The following is an 18,113-nucleotide window of genomic DNA, read 5'->3' on the forward strand; positions in this document are numbered from 1 at the left end:
TTTAGCCTTTACTTATTTTTTTTTCATCTTGATATTCTGTAACACAATATTGGACATACACTGTAGGTGCTACCTAATTTTTCTTGAACTCTTTATTAGACTTCTCCAGTGAAACTGAACCAATAGGAATGTGTGTGTGTGTGTGTGTGTGTGTGTGTGTGTGTGTGTGTATCTCGTATCTGTTTTGATTATTGTAGTTTTTAAATAAATTTTCATATCAGGAAGTATGAGACTTTCAACTTTCTTCTTTTTTACCTAAATTTGTTTTGATTATTCAGGGTCTCTTGAAATTCCCTGTGAAGTCTAGGATAGGTTTTTCTATTTCTGCAAAAAAAAAAAATCATTGAGATTTTGATAGGGATTGCATTAAATTTATAGATTGCTTTGGGTAGTATTCACATCTTAATGATATCAAATCTTTTCAATCCATGAACACAGGATTTCTTTTCATTTATTTGTGTCTAGTTTAATTTGTCTCAGCAATGTTTTATAGTCTTCAGTGTATATAGATCTTTTACTTCCTTGGTTAAGTTTATTTGTAAGTATCTTACTCTTTTTGATGGTATTATAAGTGATATTTTTTTTAATTTCCTTTTTCAATTCCTCATTGCTAGTATGTAGATTTTGTATGCTGTAACTTTGTTGAATTCATTTATTAGTTCTAACGGTTTTTTTTTTGTGGCATCTTTAAAGTTTTCTGCTTAAAAGATCATAGCATTTGCAGAGATAATTTCACTTCTTCCTTTCCAATTCAGATGCTTTATGTATTTTTCTTGTTTAGTTCTCAGGCTTGGGCTTCCATTACTATGCTGAATAGGTGAGGCTAAGGTGGGCATTCTTGTCTCATTCATGATGTTAGAGGTAAAGCTTTCAGTCTTTAACTGTTGAGTATGATGTTAACTGTGGGCTTTTCATATATGGCCTTTTATTATGTTGAGGTAGTTTCTTTGCATTACTAGTTTGTTGAGTGTTTCTGCCATGCAAAGGTACTGAATTTTGTCTAATGTTTGTTCTGCAGCAATTGAGGTGTCATATATTTTTTTCTGTCATTCTGTTAATGTGTTATATTGATTTTCATATATTGAACCATCCTTGAATGTCAGGCTTTTAAAAGCTTAATCTTAACTTTTTTTTGCCTTTGACAGCTCGAAAAAGTCCTACAGCAAGGAGACATTGGAGAGTGTGCAGAACCATATATGATTTTCAAAGAAGCAGATGCCACCAAGGTAGAATGTCATGCTTCTCATTTCCCCCACATTATTACGATTGCAATTTGGGAGGATACTATACAAAGCATATTAAAGAATTTTACTAGTACTATATTTTTTTCTGTTGGCCTGCTTCCTATCTTCCTTTCTTCTTTATTTCATTTGTTAGCTAGCCTGTGTCATATGCTGTGGTATTCTTTAAAAATCTCTTCTATCTCAAAACTAACTGATTCTTTAAATTTTTTTCTTCATGGAGAGAACTAAATTAATTCAGTTTAACTCCTAAATAATGAAAAGTTTTCTTTATTTATAAAATAGTGATATTGATAGAAATTTTCCTAGCAAAATAGAAATATTCTTGGCTTCCATCTGACTGCAGATTATTAAGGAATATAGTAAAAATATAATAGTCTTAAAGAAAAGAAAATACAGTCTCTTTTTTTTGCCATCAGATGGTTAATTTCTAGATTTTTTTTTCTTTTGAGACAGAGTCTTGCTCTGTCACCCAGGCTGTAGTCCAGTGGCGCAATCTTGGCCCACCGCAACCTCTGCTTCCTAGGTTCAAGCGATTCTCCTGCCTCAACCTCCCGAGTAGCTGGAATTACAGGCATGTGCCACCACACTCAGCTAATTTTTGTATTTTTAGTGGAGACAGGGTTTTACCACGTTGGCCAGGCTGGTCTTGAACTCCTGAACTCAAGTGATCCACCTGCCTCAGCCTCCCAAAGTGCTGGGATTACAGGCATGAGCCACCACGCCCAACTTAATTTCTAGAATGTGTATAAAATTATAAAAGCAAAAAAAAGGTTGGATAATTGATAACAAATTTCAGATACTATGTGTTAGTTATAAGAATACAAGTGGTCTTTGGATCTTTGAACACAAGATTTAATTCTGGAACTTCCTGGAGAAGTATGCTTGAGGAATACTAGGTAAGCAACCCAAACCCAGAAAATGTTTTGCTGTTTTCCCAAGATTCAGAACAAGAACTGAGCTTTTTCTGTAGATCTGAGCACAAGATATTTTTTTCTTGATTCTTGATTACCTGGCTGAACTCATGGTTAAAGTATAATATTCTGGCTGTCCCCAGGTTGTCATTTTACATATTAAATTTGCCCTGTTACTTAGTGCTCTTAAATATACTAGCAGCTTATTCCACTCTTTGCTTGTATGTACATACACTGTTAGAATTAAATATACTTGAAGTATACTTAAAACAAGAACTGTTTTAGAGGTGTAATATAGATAGTAATAAATAGTGCTATCATTTAGTTATTGGTTCATCTTTTTCTAGCCCTTAGTCCCAAGGTAGGACACTGTCATTAGTGTATAGTTCAACATCTCATCTGCAAAGAGTATATGAGAGGTATAGGTTTCAGGCTTAAGAGTGTTGATTGGCTTTTGCAGGCCACCTTTAGGTTTGTTTCAGGAGTAGCCTAAAAGTTGAGCTAGCCTCAAGATGTCTTCCACATATGCTTGTACTATTAAATATTTGGACCATTAGTCTTTTTCCAGTGTTTAGTCTTCTTCTAATACTTTTTACTTTCCTTCTTTTGTTACAACTCTGAGCTTGTTTATCATTGGCCTATTCGTGCTTCCCCACTCTTAACTCATGGTTGTTATAAGTTAGGGACTATTTCAAATTTGCTCAGCTACTTCCATCTTTTATAGAGTAACAAAATTTAACAAATTATAACCTAGAATATTTTGTAGTTCCCAGTTGCTAACTAGACCATGGTTATGCTTCCTTCCTAAAACAAATACTTGCGATACATAATACCTGTTTGGTACTTGCTCTCTTCTCCCCAGAATAACATGATCACAAACAGAAATTTCAAGACCTGCTCTGCACGTACATTTGTAGAATATGTTGAGTTTGTTCACTGTTTAAGATATTACACTAATACTTGATCTCTGTAAGGTACAGATTTTTTTTTCATCTCTGCTGGGAATTGAGACTTCTCATCCTTTTCCTTTATGTAGTATGAAATAGCCTTTAATTGATTTCTTTCAAGAATAATCATATAATATATAAAGTTCTGTTTTGCAGAATAAAGAAAAACTGGAGAAACTGAAGAGTCAAGCAGATCAGTTTTGCCAAAGACTTGGGAAGTATCGCATGCCTTTTGCTTGGACTGCAATCCATTTAATGAATATTGTTAGCAGTGCTGGGAGTTTGGAAAGAGATTCTACAGAAGTAGAAATCAGTACTGGAGGTAAGAGTGTTTTATACAAAACATTTCTAAATGTTTACTTTTTTCTTTTTTTTTGAGATGGAGTCTCGCTCTGTGGCCTAGACTGGAGTGCAGTGGTGCGATCTCAGCTCGCTGCAACCTTTGCCACCTGGGTTCAAGCAAGTCTCCTGCCTCAGCTTCCCAAGTAGCTGGAATTACAGATGTGCACCACCACGCCTGGCTAATTTTTGTATTTTTAGTAGGGATGGGGGTTTCACCATGTTGGCCAGACTGGTCTCGAACTCCTGACCTCAAATGATCCGCCTGCCTTGGCCTCCCAAAGTGCTGGGATTATAGACATGAGCCACGATGCCTGGCCTCTTTTTTCTTATATAAGCTTGTTTCATTTGTAGACTCTGCAATGTAATATTGCATAAAAAGAATTTTCTTTTTTTGCCTTTTTGCCTTTTTCTCATTTAACACCATTGTTAAGATATAATTCACATACCATATAAGTCACCAATTTAAATTGTACAATACAGCAGGTCTTCAGATATCTCATTTTGTTTTTGATTTTTTTATGATGTTGATGAGCAAAAGAATTGATTCCTGGCTGGGGCTACTGTCTGTGTAGAGTTTGCATGTTCTCCCCATGTGTGTGTGGGGATTTTTGGGTACTCATTTCCTCCCACATCCCAAAGCTGTGTGCATGAGGTGGCATGTCTAAGTGGTAGCAGCATAAGGTAATGTGGGTGTGTGTGTGTGAGTACACCTGTGATGGAATAGCATCCTGTCCAGGACAGGTTCCTGCCTGTCATGCTGGACCCCTATTGACTTCGGTATGTATTGCATTGTATCAGAGAGGCTGAAGAAGAGATGGGGAGCCAGAGAATGAGACATAGGGTTTACTGAGGGAACTTACATACAGAGTGGCGAGCTGGACAGAAAACCACAGTCACTTGAAAAAGCATGCAGTTTATGTAGCATTTTCCCTTAGCATCCTCCCCCTAGTAACTTCCACCTGAAAACCCTCATTTAACTCAAAACAAAGGACCTTGGTTCCGTGTATGGCCTAGATTTCACTGGATGGGCTAGAGGTTCAGATGTCTTTATCCTCATAGATAAGGAATGAATCTTCAAGTCTGGCCACTCCCAGGTTCCTTAGCTCAGAACTCCGAATACACATTCTTTTTAGACCATAGAGTCATTCTCAGGGTTTGCTTAAGTTACCGCTGTCAGGTGCATTTGCCATACACTGCCTTCTTTCCTGAGCTGCTGGAACAGGCTTTGGCCACTTGTGACCCTGAACTGGGATAATTGGGTAAATAATTATCCTACTTATTTTTAATTAATCTTTCTTAAATATATATATAGTGCACATTTATTTGAATGTTTAATATTAGAAGTGTTTTGAGTATTTATTTAGAAGTTTGATGAAATTTTCGTGACCAGAAATATGCTGTAGGGACTTAACTCTTGCTTATATCAATTAACATATGGTAAAATTGGTTTGTTATACAACGTGTTGCTTAAAGTCACAGTTTCGAAGAACTGATCCGTGATGTTAAATGAGGACTTACTGTACAGTGTTTTCTTGGTATATTCACAGGGTTCTGCAACCACTACTACAGAATACTTCTGTACCCATCTTGGAACACTTTTGTACCCATTAACGATAGTCACTCCTCATTCCCCCAGTCTTCCAACCTGTCCCTAAACAATGTTTAATATATATTCTGTCTCTATAGATTTGTCTATGCCAGACATTTCATACAAATTGAGTTGTATAATATGTAGTCTTTTGTAGCTAGCTTCTTCCACTTATCATAATGTTTTTAAGGTTCATCCATGTCATAGCATGTATTGGTATTATTTCTTTTTATTGCCAAATGATAGTCTGTTGTATTGATATGCTATATTTATTTATCAGTTGATTTGGGTTGTTTTCTACTTTTAGTTTGTTATGAATAATGTTTCATAGTGTTGAAATGTCATGTACAAGCTTTTGTGTGGACATTGTTTTTTTCTTAGGTATGTAGATACATAGCTAGGAGTGAAATTTCTGGGTCATATGATAATTCTGTGCTTAATCTTTTTAAGGACTGCCACACTGTTTTCCAGTGTGGCTGCACCTTCAGAAATTCCACTAGCATTCCACTAATGTATGAAGGTTCCAGTTTTGCCGTATCTTTACCAATATAACATATTGTCTGCTCTTTGATTATCATCATTCTAGTGCAAGTGAAGTGGCACTCATTGTAGTTTGGATTTACCTTTTCTTAATCACTAGCTATATTAAGCATCGTTTGTGTGTATTGGCTATTTGTGTATCTTTCTTGGAAAAATAGGTATTTTTAACCTTTGCTCTGTTTTTAATGGCTTTTGGTCTTTTTATTATTTATGAATAGTTAATGCCTATTTTTTAAATGGGGTTTCAACGTTCTTGGTATTGAGTTGTAGGAGTTCTTTATATGTTCAGGATGCAAATTCCTGACCTAATACATGATAGCAAATATTTTCTCCTAGTCTGTGAGTTCACTTTTCTTGATGGTATTGTTTGTAGCACAAAAGTTTTAAATTTTGATGAAGTTACATTTTTCTATTTTTTTCTTTTGTCACTGTGCTTTTGGTGTTTTATCTAAGAAACCATTATGAAATACGAATCAAAATTTACTTGTATGTATTCTTGTAAGAATTTTATAGTTTAAGCTGTTACATTTAGGTTTATAATAATCCATTTTGAGTTAATATTTGTACATTGTGAGGTAGGTGTCCAGTTTCATTTTTTTATGTGGATATCCAGTTGTTTCAGCACCATTTATTAAAAAGGCTATTCTTTCCCCCATTGAATTGTCTTAGATCCCTTATTGAAAGTCAATTGACCATTCATGTGGGGTTTATTTCTGGACTCTCAATTCCATTCCATTGATATATTTGCCAGTGCTGTACCACAGGGGTTCCTAACCCCCAGGTGGCGGACAGGTACCTGTGTGTGGCGTCTTAGGATCCGGGCCGTAGAGCAATAGGTGGGCAGCGGCTGAGCGAGCATTATCGCCTGAACTCTGCCTCCTCTCAGATCAGCAGTGGCATTAGATTCTGTTAGGAATGTGAACCCTATAGTGAGCTGTACATGCAAGGGATCTAGGTTACGTGCACCTTATGGGACTCTAATGATAAATGTAATGTGCTTGAATCATCCTAAAGTGATCCCCCTACCCCCATGTGTGGAAAAATTTTCTTCCGTGAAACCAGTCCTTGGTGCCAGAAAGGTTGGGGACTGCTGCTATACCGAATTACTTTACCTTTGAAGTAAGTGTTGAAATTGGGAAGAGTGGGTCTTCCAACTTTTATCCTGTTTCAAGATCTGTTTTGGAAATTTTGGGTTTCATTTATTTTTGTATAAATTTAGGACCAGCTGTTAGTTTGTGCACAAAGGCATCTGGGATTTTGATAGGGTTGACATTGAATCTCTAAGTCAATTTATAGATTGTTGCCATTTTAACAATTTTAAATCTTTGAATCTATGAACATGAAATTTTTTCATTTATTTAAATCTCTTTCATTTTTTTCAGTGTTGTGTCATTTTCGGTGTACAAGTCCTTCTCGTTAAATTTATACCCTAGTATTTTATCGTTTCTTGATAATATTTTAAATGGAATTGTTTTCTTAATTCTGTCTTTACAATGTCCATTTCTAGTGTATAGAAATAAAATTGACTTTTGTATATTGATCTTGTACTCTGAAACCTTTTTGAATTTGTTTACTAAATTCCAATTGTTATTGTTCATTTTTTTCCCCAGATTTTTTAGGATTTTCTGTATACAAAATCATGTCATCTGCAAATAAAAAGAGTTTCACTTTTCTTTTTCAGTCTGGGTGCCTTTTCTTCCTTTTTCTTTTCTGTCTTTATTAGAACCTCTTCTGCAATGTTTTAGAAATGACAAGAGTGGATATCCTTGTCTCATTCTTGACTTTAGGGAAAATGCATTCAGTGTTTCACCGTCAAGTATGATATTTGCTGTTGGCTTTTCATAGATGTATTTTGGTAGATTGAGGAGATTCTCTTCTATTCCTAATTTTTAAAAGTGTTTTTATCATGAAAGTCTGTTAGATTTTGTAAAATACTTTTTCTTCCTCTATTAAAATTATTTGTCCTGTATCCATTCAATATGGTGTTCCATCGAATGATGTGGTTTTTGGATGTTAAATTAACCTTAAATTCCTGGGAAAAGTCTTGCTTGGTCATGGCATGTAATCTTTTTTATGTGTTGTTGGAGTCTGTTTGCTAGTATTTTGTTTAGGATTTTTGCATCTATATTCATAAGGTGTAGTAGTCTGTAGTTTTTCTTTCTTTTGATGCCTCTGTCTGGTTTTGGTATCAGGGTAATACTGGCCTCATAGAATGAGTTGTGAAGTGTTCCTTCCGCTTTTTTGGAAGAGTTTTTGAAGGATTGGTATTAATTCTTTGAAAGTTTGGAAGAATTCACCAGTGAACCTGTCATGGCCTGGTCTTTTCTTTGTGGTAAGTTTTTTCATTACTAATTTGATCTCTCTACTTGTTTTGGGTCTATTCGTATTTTCTTTCATCTTGAGTCAGTTTTAGTATAAATACTTTGTATCTTTCTAGAAATTTGTCCATTTCATCAAAGTTATCTAGTTGGTAGCTAATCTAAGTGTTGGCCTACAGTTGTTCATAGTATTGCTGTATATTCCTTTATTCCTTTTACTCTGTAAAGTCAGTAAATGATATCTCTTCTTTCAGTCCTGATTTTAGCAATTTGATCTTCTTTTTTTTTTTGTTCATCATTTTAGCTAAAGATTTGTCAGGTTTATCTTTTTGAAGAAACAGTTTTTGGTTTAATTGATTTTTCTATGTGGTTTTTATAGTTTCTATTTTCCTTATTTCCACTCTGCGGTTGTCTCTTTTGTAGCCTTCTGCTGGCTTCGGATTTAGTTTCTCTTCTTTTGAGGTTTGTTGAAGTCTGAGGTTATATTACTGATTTGAGATAGTTATTTTTAAAATAGACATTAATAGCTGTAAATCCTCCCCCCAGCACTGCTTTGGTATGTTGTTTTTGCATTTTCATACATCTTAAATACTTTCTAATTTCTGTTATTCCTTCTTTTTCCATTAGCTATTTTTTAAATGTGCTATTATACTTACACGCATTTGTGAATCCCCCAAATTTTCTTCTGTTATTGATTTATAGTTTAATTCTTCTGTTGTTGGAGAACGTATTTTGTATGATTTTAATCTCTTTGACTGTATTGTGTCTTGTTTTATGGCTTAGTATATAGACTGTTTTATAGAATATTCTTTAAGTGCTTGAGAAGAATGTATATTCTGCTCTTGCTTAGTGTAGTGTAGTGTAGAGTAAATGTCCATTAGGTCTAGTTTGTTTATAGTTTTGTGCAAGTATTCTATTTCCTTGTTAATCTTCAGTCTCGTTCTATTGGTTTTAAAAAATAGGATGATCTTGCAAGTACTTTGAATACAAGTTATCTTACAATTTTCTTTCAAACCAAAGAGCTAAGACTGAGGGACGATTAATGATGACTAAAATTTTCCTTGTGGTAAATATTTTGTAGTAAATGCATACTTCCTCTATAGTTACTCTTCATGGCTCATCATTGGTCATGCCCATAGATCTTTGCATGTTAGAAACTTATTTTTACATTTGTGATGTTATAAAAAGACAACCAGAAGATTTAGGTACTTTGTTACTAATCTCTCCAAAAGCAAAATTCTCCTACTATGCTTGATATGCTGAGTGGGTAATTTTCAATTTAGTAGATTCTTCCTTGTGTTTGGAAAGCTACTTTAAAACAAAATTTAAATTTTATGAAAATGAATTTTTTTTGTTTTTAATTCTTTTGTAGAACGAAAAGGGTCTTGGTCAGAGAGGAGGAATTCTAGTATTGTTGGCAGACGATCACTTGAAAGGACGACAAGTGGAGATGATGCTTGTAACTTGACGAGCTTTCGACCAGCTACTCTCACAGTGACAAATTTTTTTAAGCAGGTATTGTTCTGTCATGTAGGAATTTTGGGGAGATGTTTGTGCATGATTTTTTTTTAGTTTCAGAAAGTTAGCAATTGTACTGTACATGTATGCGAGGGTGATTACAGGAAACTTAAAAACTTTAAAAATAATAAAAGCAACTATAAGAATGAGAAATGATTTATATTGTTCCTATTTTAGCATTATATTTATTTAAATGTTGAAATGTTGACCATGACTAATAATGCATCAAAATCCATCTTTCATATTTGTATCCTATTTTTTTTTTTGAGACGGAGTCTCACTCTGTTGCCCAAAGTGGATTACAGTGGCACAATCTCAGCTCACTGCAACCTCCGCCCCCTGGGTTCAAGCAGTTCTCCCTCCTTCAGCCTCCTGAGTAGCTGGAATTACAGGTGCCCACCATTCCCAGCTAATTTTTATATTTTTTATTAGAGACAGGGTTATGCCATGTTGGCCAGGCTGGTCTTGAACTCCTGACCTCAGGCGATCCGCCTGCCTTGGCCTCCCAAAGTGCTGGGATTACAGACGTGAGCCACTGTATCCAGCCTGTATCCTATTTCCAAATTGTTAATAGTGTGACTTTTCTTAAACATTGGTTGTTTATGAATTTTCTTTATGAGAATGAGTCTGTGACCTGCATGTCTTCCCCACAATTTCTGGCCTAAACTACCATATTCATAATATATGAAATAAGACTTTCAGGCCCTAGTAGTGCATTTGGTGCTAAAGTGAGGTCAGTGTTGTTTTTAGAGGTTAATGTATAGATCCAAGATGTTCTCTATCAAAGATATTTTTACTCTTTGCAAACCTGTTCCCTTCACTTTTAACCATGAATCAAATTTGTATTTTTCCAGTGCCAGTCATGATTCTTAATGATAATGAAAATTGGCTTAGTAGATAACACCCAGGTTAAAAAAGAAAATAAAACATGAGTAGAATAGAAAAAATAGTGCATTGCATGTAGTAAGGTTAAATATTACTTAAGGGAGTTGTTTCCCCCCTCCCCTTTTTGTATGAGCATACACGTGTGTATATGTATGGATTCTGTGTCATGAATTAAGATGAGAAAATTTTGAAAGTCTTTGTTGTAAGTGACTAGGTGATTAGAACCATATAGGAATGGGGAGAAAATTTGTATTCATGTAACAAACTGGAGTAGTATGTGATTTGGAGTGGATTAAGGGAAAATGCTAATAATTCCTTCAAAATTCCTTTATCTGAGATGTTATTCTGAGTAAGAAGAGGAAATCCTGGCTTACTGATATCTCATAACTTGAGAGGGCAAGAATCAAGGGTAGACCTCAATTGAATGGACCTCGAATAGACAGTAGCAATCTACTTGAAGTCCCCTTCACTGTTACATATCAGTATTCACAGGCCGCTGCTCTGAGAAACTCAGGAAAAAAAGCCAGTGATACATGTCTCAAATGGTATTGGTCTTTTTATTATGGACAGTAATAAAAGAGAGTCTAGAGAAGACTACACTTGCATAAAGTGATAGACCAGATATAGCTATGTTAATGGGGCAGTAGATTTGCTACAGTGACACAACCTTGCAGGTATGTTACTTCCCCCCCTTTCTACTTCTTCAGCTACTACACCACTTCTGCTGGTATTTCCTTCCGCAGCTTTCTTTTCATTTCTTTAGCCTGTTATTTATCAATAAATTGGTATTGTAAGCTTAAATCAATAAGCCATCCACCCCCTGTCTGTTTATCCAACAAGTATTTTTTGAGCATTCCTCACCATGTTCTGGACGCTGTTTTGAATACTGTTACTATAACTGTGAAGTAGCACAAAATGATTGTGAAAACTTAAAAATAAATGATTGCTGGAAACACAGAGCAGTGGAAAATGTTTACATTACAGAAACTGTTTAATACAGTTCTGTATTAAAAATTTTTAACCATGAGCATATACCATTTTTGTAAGTATTTTTAAGTAGCTAGAAAATTATGCATCAGGCAAATGCAAATTAAGTTAAAAAAAGAGATTACCATTTTAATTAAGTAGAATTCAAGGCATAGATTTTTCCCTAAATGAGACACAGAAGGCAATTTTTCCTTTTTCATTTATGAGAGATTACTATCTACAGTAGGGATATAGTAATCATTAGTGTTTACGTACAGATTTAAAATGTGTTGGCCAGGCATGCTGGCTCGTGCCCGTAATTCCAGCCCTTTAGGAGGCCAAAGCTGGAGGGTCACTTGAGCCCAGGAGTTTGAGGCCAGCCTGGGCAACATGGTGAGACCTTGTTTCTATAAAAATGAAAAATATTAGCTGGGCGTATTGGCGCATACCTGTAGTTCCAGCTACCTGGGAGGCTGAGAGGGGAGACTTGCTTGAGCCCAGGAGGTTGAGGCTGCAGTGAGCAATTATAATGCCACTGCATTACAGCCTGGGTGACAAAGTGAGGTCTTGTCTCAAAATAAATAAATAAATAAAATGTGTGAAGTCAAAATTATTAGAAACACATAGATATTTAAAAGCAAAAACCCACACAATAGTTTTGAAGACATTTGTTCTATTTGTTGACAGATACGTAAGTTATCTATTTTTTTCAGTGGTACAGGACAATAAACAACTAATGTAGAGGAAAGGGTATCAGCTAGACTGCTTCAGTGAACTAGGCTCAATCACAAGTTTGGAGGTTGGCTGAGATCAGCTAATATAGGCTGACTTCTACTGGGAAGATAGAAATGACTCAACTCTGTGACATGTCTCTCAAATTCTACCCTCATCTTCTAGCAGGCTAGCTTGGTCATGTTCTCATAGCTGTGACAAAAGTTAAAGAGAGAGGGCAAACTAAATTGTGCAAATGTTTTTCAAGCTTCTGTTTGCATCATGTTTGCTTATTGGCAAAGCAAGGCATTTGGCCAAACCTAGGGAGGGAATTGTGCCTCACTCACCAAAAAGGCATGGAAACAGGGAGTAAAGAATGGAGACCAGTAATATAATTTAAGTACCAAAAGAGAAAATATAAGTTAATGGGTGAAATAGAATAATGAAGACTAGAGATAATCTGAATATATTATGAATAAGGACCATTTAAAGATCTATATTAATTTCATATGTTGGCACCTTGGTCTAAAAAAAAAATTGTATTACTTCTGTATGCACAAGGAAAGAATATACTTTTTCGACAACTGATGGAACATTTATAATAATTAGTTATATTGGGTCACTGAAGAAACCTTGTAAAGTCAGATTTTCTAACGATAACCCAATAAAACTGAAAACTTTTTAAGTTATTAATAAAAAGCTATAACCACTTAGAAATTAAAAAGTATTTTTTCTAAACAATGGGATAAAAGAAGATCAATTCTGTATCCTTGTTTAGAATATAATGATGAAGAACGAATGGGTTGTGGCTCAAGGTGAGTTAACAGTAATAAAATAGCCTTAAATATATTCATTATCAAATAAGATAAAAGAACAATGTATGATATATGCATAAAACAATAAAATGTCAAAGCAGGAAGCTTGGATTAATAAAATCTAAACACTGACTCTTCAATAAAAGAATAAAAACCCTAGCTATTTTAATTGTAAGAAGAAAAAATTAATATTAAATCGAGCATTTGTGTTAATCAGCTATGGGCAATTTGTTTTTTTTTTTTTTTTTTTTTTTTTTTTTGAGGCCTCTTTTCATACTGGTTGAAGTCCTTTTGGAGTTTTCTTTCTGTTCTTAGTATCAGGGTAGTTGTGATTTTCCTTGACAGTAGTGTTTTTCTCCTCCTTCTCCCCTTCCCTCCCTTATCTAATTCCTCACTCCTTCTTCTTCCTCTCTCTTCCTCCTTTCTTCCTCCTTCTTCTTCACTTTAGCCAGTGCTGCAGATTTTGCATTGGAGAAATTTGTGATATAAAGTTGAAAACACAAATATGAACTCAAGAGTAATATATTTATGAGACTCAAGTATTTTTATATTAGTTTGCTTTTTGATTCTGTTTTATGTCTGTATTCTTATTTTGCTCTTTTCATCTATCTCTAACTTGTATTTGTTTTCTATATTTGAGAGTATTTTATAATACTTTATAAGCATGGATAATGGAATATAGATAAGAAAAAAGATAATGGTATTATTAAATCTTAGTAAAGTTTGAAAGCATAAAAAAGGAAATAAACTGATATATTTATAATCATAATTATTTTAATTTTATTTTTAATTCTGACTACATTGTAGGCATAAGGGTATGCTTACTAACAAACTATAAATTTATTTCTCATCTACTATATATTATATATACATATATATATATATTTTTTTTTTTTTTTTGAGGTGGAGTCTTGCTCCATCACCCCAGCTAGAGTGCAGTGATGTGATCTTGGCTTACTGCAGCCTGCATCTCCTGGATTCAAGTGATTGTCCTGCCTCAGCCTCCCATGTAGCTGGAACTACAGACACGTGCCACCATGCCTGGCTAATTGTTTTTGTATTTTTAGTAGAGATGGGGTTTTACCATGTTGACCAGGCTGGTTTCGAACTCCTGACCTCAGATGATCTGCCTGCCTCGGCCTCCCAAAGTGCTAGGATTACAGATGTGAGCCACCGTGCCCAGTTATATTTGTTTTATCAAATACTTTTTCCTCTATCATTGACATCAGGAAGGAGACCGCTTAAGTGATGAAGATCTCTACAAATTCCTTGCTGATATGAGAAGGCCATCTTCTGTCTTACGGCGACTAAGACCTATTACAGGTATTTTAAAATGTTGAGTAGGAATGATTCCAACTATTCTTATCACTAGTATGTTGTATTGCTTATAATTATATATATATATATATATATATATATATTTTTTTTTTTTTTTTAATTTATCTGGCTCAGACATTTTTCTGTGCTCAATGCCTGTGAGTCTTCTTCACTTTATTAACTGTCGTGTGATCTGACAGTTTGGATGCAGGATTCAACATCTTTGGTACTTTGAGTACAGTAGTCCCTACTTACCTGTTGTTTCACTTTCTTTAGTTTCAGTTACCTGTAGTCAACTACAGTGTGAAAATATTAAGATATTTGGAGAGAGGGAGAGAAAGAGACCACATTCATATAACATTTATTATAGTATACTGTTACAATTGCTGTGTTTTATTATGAGTTAGGGTTATTAATCTCTTACTTTGCCTAATTTATAAATTTAAATTTATTGTAGGCATGTATGTATAGGGAAAAACAGTATCTATAAGGTTGGGTACTATCTGCAGTTTCAGGCATCCACTGGGGGTTGGGTCTTAAAATATATCCCCAGCGGGGAGTGGGGGGAATTACTGTACTAAAGTGAGTGTGATTAATAATATCATGGCTTAAAATTATTTTCTAGAACGGTAATAGAATGGTAAATATTAAAAAAATAGATTTATATTATGGTTGGAGCAAACCATTCCAGAGTAAAAATGTCTTGAAGTTTGCTAAGTCAAAACTAAGTCATTTAACCTTTGAAATGACTTAGCTTCTTTGTATGCCAGATCCCTGGTTTTTTTTTTTCTATTTTTGCTTCCTCCTTCCTTCATTCCCATTCATTTATTTAATAAGCATTTATTATTTTACATGCATTTATGTCTGGATCAGTAATTTTTAAGTTTGAGACTTTGGGAAATGAAATGATTTAGAGGTGTGAGATGATGATAATAGAAATTTGGTTTCTGTAATATTCTTCCCAGACTTCTTGCAAAAATAGGATCTAAGTCCTTTCAAAAACATGTTTAACATGGAGTTTTAAAATTTTGTTTACATTGTTTTTTAATATATAATTTGCAGCTCAGCTCAAGATAGACATTTCTCCCGCACCTGAAAATCCCCATTATTGCCTAACTCCGGAGCTGCTTCAAGTGAAACTTTACCCTGACAGTAGAGTTAGACCTACCAGAGAAATCTTAGAGTTTCCTGCAAGGGATGTTTATGTTCCAAACACTACTTACAGGTAAGAGATTTTAATTTGGAGAATTCTGATAGAAGATACTGTATATTCTAAAATATTAAAGTGTAACAAGAATAAAACTCTCCAAAAATCTTAAGTAGTTTTGTTACTTAATTCTATCTCTTACTGCACAATTTCATTAGTAGTTTTCACGTATTAAGGCTTTCTGTGTGTCAGGTATAATGTTAATTACTTTACATGCTTTATCTTTTTTAGTCTTATTTAATCTTTATTTGAGGTGAATTTTACCTTTATTTTAGAGGCGAGTAAACCGAGGGTTAGAGAGGTTAAACATTTTGCTGAGCATCACGCCTTAGCGTGGTGATGATGGGATTTGATTCCTGGGCTCTTAGGTTAAAACATTTGAACTCCTAATTACTATATTTTCTCAAATGATTTTAGTAGCAGAATCTAGCATTACACAAGAATCAAATTTATGTGCCTGCATTATGTTCTAATCAATCAACAATATTTGTTGAGTATACACTATCTAGAGAATACTTGACATGAAGTTGTCAGGTATAACTTTTCAGGCTGAACATTACATAACTCTGGGGGTGCCGTTTGCATGTACTCCTTATGAATGATATACCCTTTGCTTGTGAGTGCTGAGACCAGAACTTGACATGTCTGTTGGGATATTCAACAGGGCAGCTCAGGTATAAGATTCTAAAACAGAATTTTGGATTTCATCCTAGACTTCCCCATCCTGGTATATTTTTACCACCATTTGCTGAGTTCCTGAGGACAAAATTTTTGGAATTATTATGATTTCTTTCCTTTCCTTACCCTTCACATTTATTCAGCCAACAAGTTACATAGGCTCTACTTCCAAAATATATCCTGGTCTGTACTGCTTACTACTTCCACCTTTTAAAAATTCTAGTCTGTCACCATCTAGATCAGCACTGCCAAGCAGAAATATAATGGGAACCACATTTGCAATTTAAAATTTTATAATTGCTACTTTAAAAAAAGAAACAGGTAAAGTTAATTTTAATCATATATGTCATCTAAACCAGTGTATCTAAAGTAGTATCATTTCAACATGTAATAAATGTTAAGAATTATTGAGATATTTTACTTCTTGTCTCTTCTGCTAACTTCAAAATCTGGTGTGTATTTTATACTTAAAGCACATTTCAGTTCAGATGAGCCACATTTCAAGTGCTTAATAACCTGAGGCTAAAGGCTACAATATTGGACAGCCTCTGATCTCGAATTTTGCTATCCTTTCTAATTTGGCTATCTTATTTCTACTCCTATCTCAGTCACTTCTCAACATTATAGCCAGCCAGATAATTCTTTGAAAATTGTAAATCAAATCATTCATTCCTGTGTCTGAAATCTTCCAGTGTTTCTATTACAAGCAGAAAAAGAATGAATTTTTTCTAATAGTCTATAAGCCACTGCATGATTTGGCTCCTTTTCTATGTGTTAGCACTAAAACTCTCTGTAAAACTTCTTACAGTACAGTGAAAGACATCAATAATCAACTATTTCCTCCCTTGCAGAGGAAGTTTTGTAGGGTTTTTAGGCTTACTGTACAATTGTCATCTTAGAGCCTATTTACTATTATCCTGGAAATTTTCTTTGCATTTTTTTTTTTTTTTTGCAATAGAGTCCTTATTTTTCATATATTTTCCTTAGTTTACTCATTTCACTGAAAGCTTTTTGTATCTTTCTTAAGTAGGATGTATGGGAGGTAAATTTTCTTTTATGTCTGATGTTATCTTTATTTTACCTTTACTCTCAAATTACTAGTTTTGCCAGGTATAAAATTATAAATTCTATGTCATTTTCTATCATAATTTTGAAAATATAACTACTGTCTTCTGGCTTTAAGTAGTGCCCTTGAGTAGTCCAATATTATACTGATTGCTAATGTTTTGTGTCTTATTTTTCCCTAAGACTTTCTGAATTACTTTCTTTATCATTGGTGTTCTGCGATTTCATATTGACATATTGATATGATGACATTTGTTTAGTGCTTTATAGAATACAATTTCATTTAAATTAGTTTGTTCAGTCTCATAGAAATCTTATACATTATGTAATTCTGGCAGTATTATTATCTCCACTTATCCACTGACAGAGGCTGAATTAAGAGACTTATTTGGACTTGAATCCAAGCCTTCTTATTTCATTTTCTGTGTTCTTCATCCTTTGGTAGGGTAGGACATCCAGCATTCATAATTATATGTAATTTGAATAAAAATAAAATTTCTTACTGGTAGAGAATTGTTTGCTATATTTTTATTAAAACTAACCAGAACACTTTTATCTTACATTAGCCTCAAAATCTACACCATTATTTATATTTGTTTAATATTTTTTAAGGTCTTACAGTTGATATAAGTGAAACACTTGATATAAATGGATTCTAGGGTATCTTGTCTGTGAATTAATGGAAAATAGGGCCACTATAGATAATTTAGACATGTTACAGAACTTGAATGGGAATCGAGTAGTGCACTCATACCAAGTGAGAAGATACATTGCCAAATAAGGTAGCACCTTGTTTTCTCTTGAGGATGTATCCAGTTTTAATGTAACATCCTCTTCTGGAGGAGATAAAAAGTTCATACATTGAATGATTTAAGGGGTTTTATAAATTATAAGTTAGTATGGTTTTGCTTTTTGAGTTTAATGGAAATTATATAAACATGTATTAATGCTTGTTTAAAATCATTTGTTTTTTTGGGTTTGCTTTTGGTTTTTAGGGTGGAATGCTTTATCACTTGAAGTGGTTAGTATTGGTAAGGCTAACTGATAGTCCAAAAACTATA

The 18,113-nt window shown here is 34.1% G+C and overlaps 1 protein-coding gene across 6 annotated transcripts in view; it reads left to right on the top strand.

The window, feature by feature from the left end:
* The window catches only part of DOCK7 (dedicator of cytokinesis 7), a 233,854-nt gene that overhangs the window by 52,302 nt on the left and 163,439 nt on the right, over positions 1-18,113 (top strand). For 5 of the 6 annotated variants that reach the window (XR_748766.2, XM_010370689.2, XM_010370688.2 and 2 more), the window contains exons 10-14: positions 1,146-1,226; positions 3,259-3,424; positions 9,263-9,405; positions 14,015-14,108; positions 15,165-15,327. Coding sequence is in view for 5 of the 6 variants with exons in the window: in XM_010370689.2 (XP_010368991.1) it covers positions 1,146-1,226; positions 3,259-3,424; positions 9,263-9,405; positions 14,015-14,108; positions 15,165-15,327 (647 nt within the window). In the remaining variant the exon portion in view is untranslated. Of the gene's footprint in view, positions 1-1,145; positions 1,227-3,258; positions 3,425-7,821; positions 7,905-9,262; positions 9,406-14,014; positions 14,109-15,164; positions 15,328-18,113 lie in introns of those variants that run through there. The other variant, XM_030912971.1, reaches the window with a different exon arrangement.

The sequence above is a fragment of the Rhinopithecus roxellana genome, chromosome 12 (genome assembly GCF_007565055.1).
Source record: "Rhinopithecus roxellana isolate Shanxi Qingling chromosome 12, ASM756505v1, whole genome shotgun sequence".
NCBI classification, from domain to species: Eukaryota; Metazoa; Chordata; class Mammalia; order Primates; family Cercopithecidae; genus Rhinopithecus; species Rhinopithecus roxellana.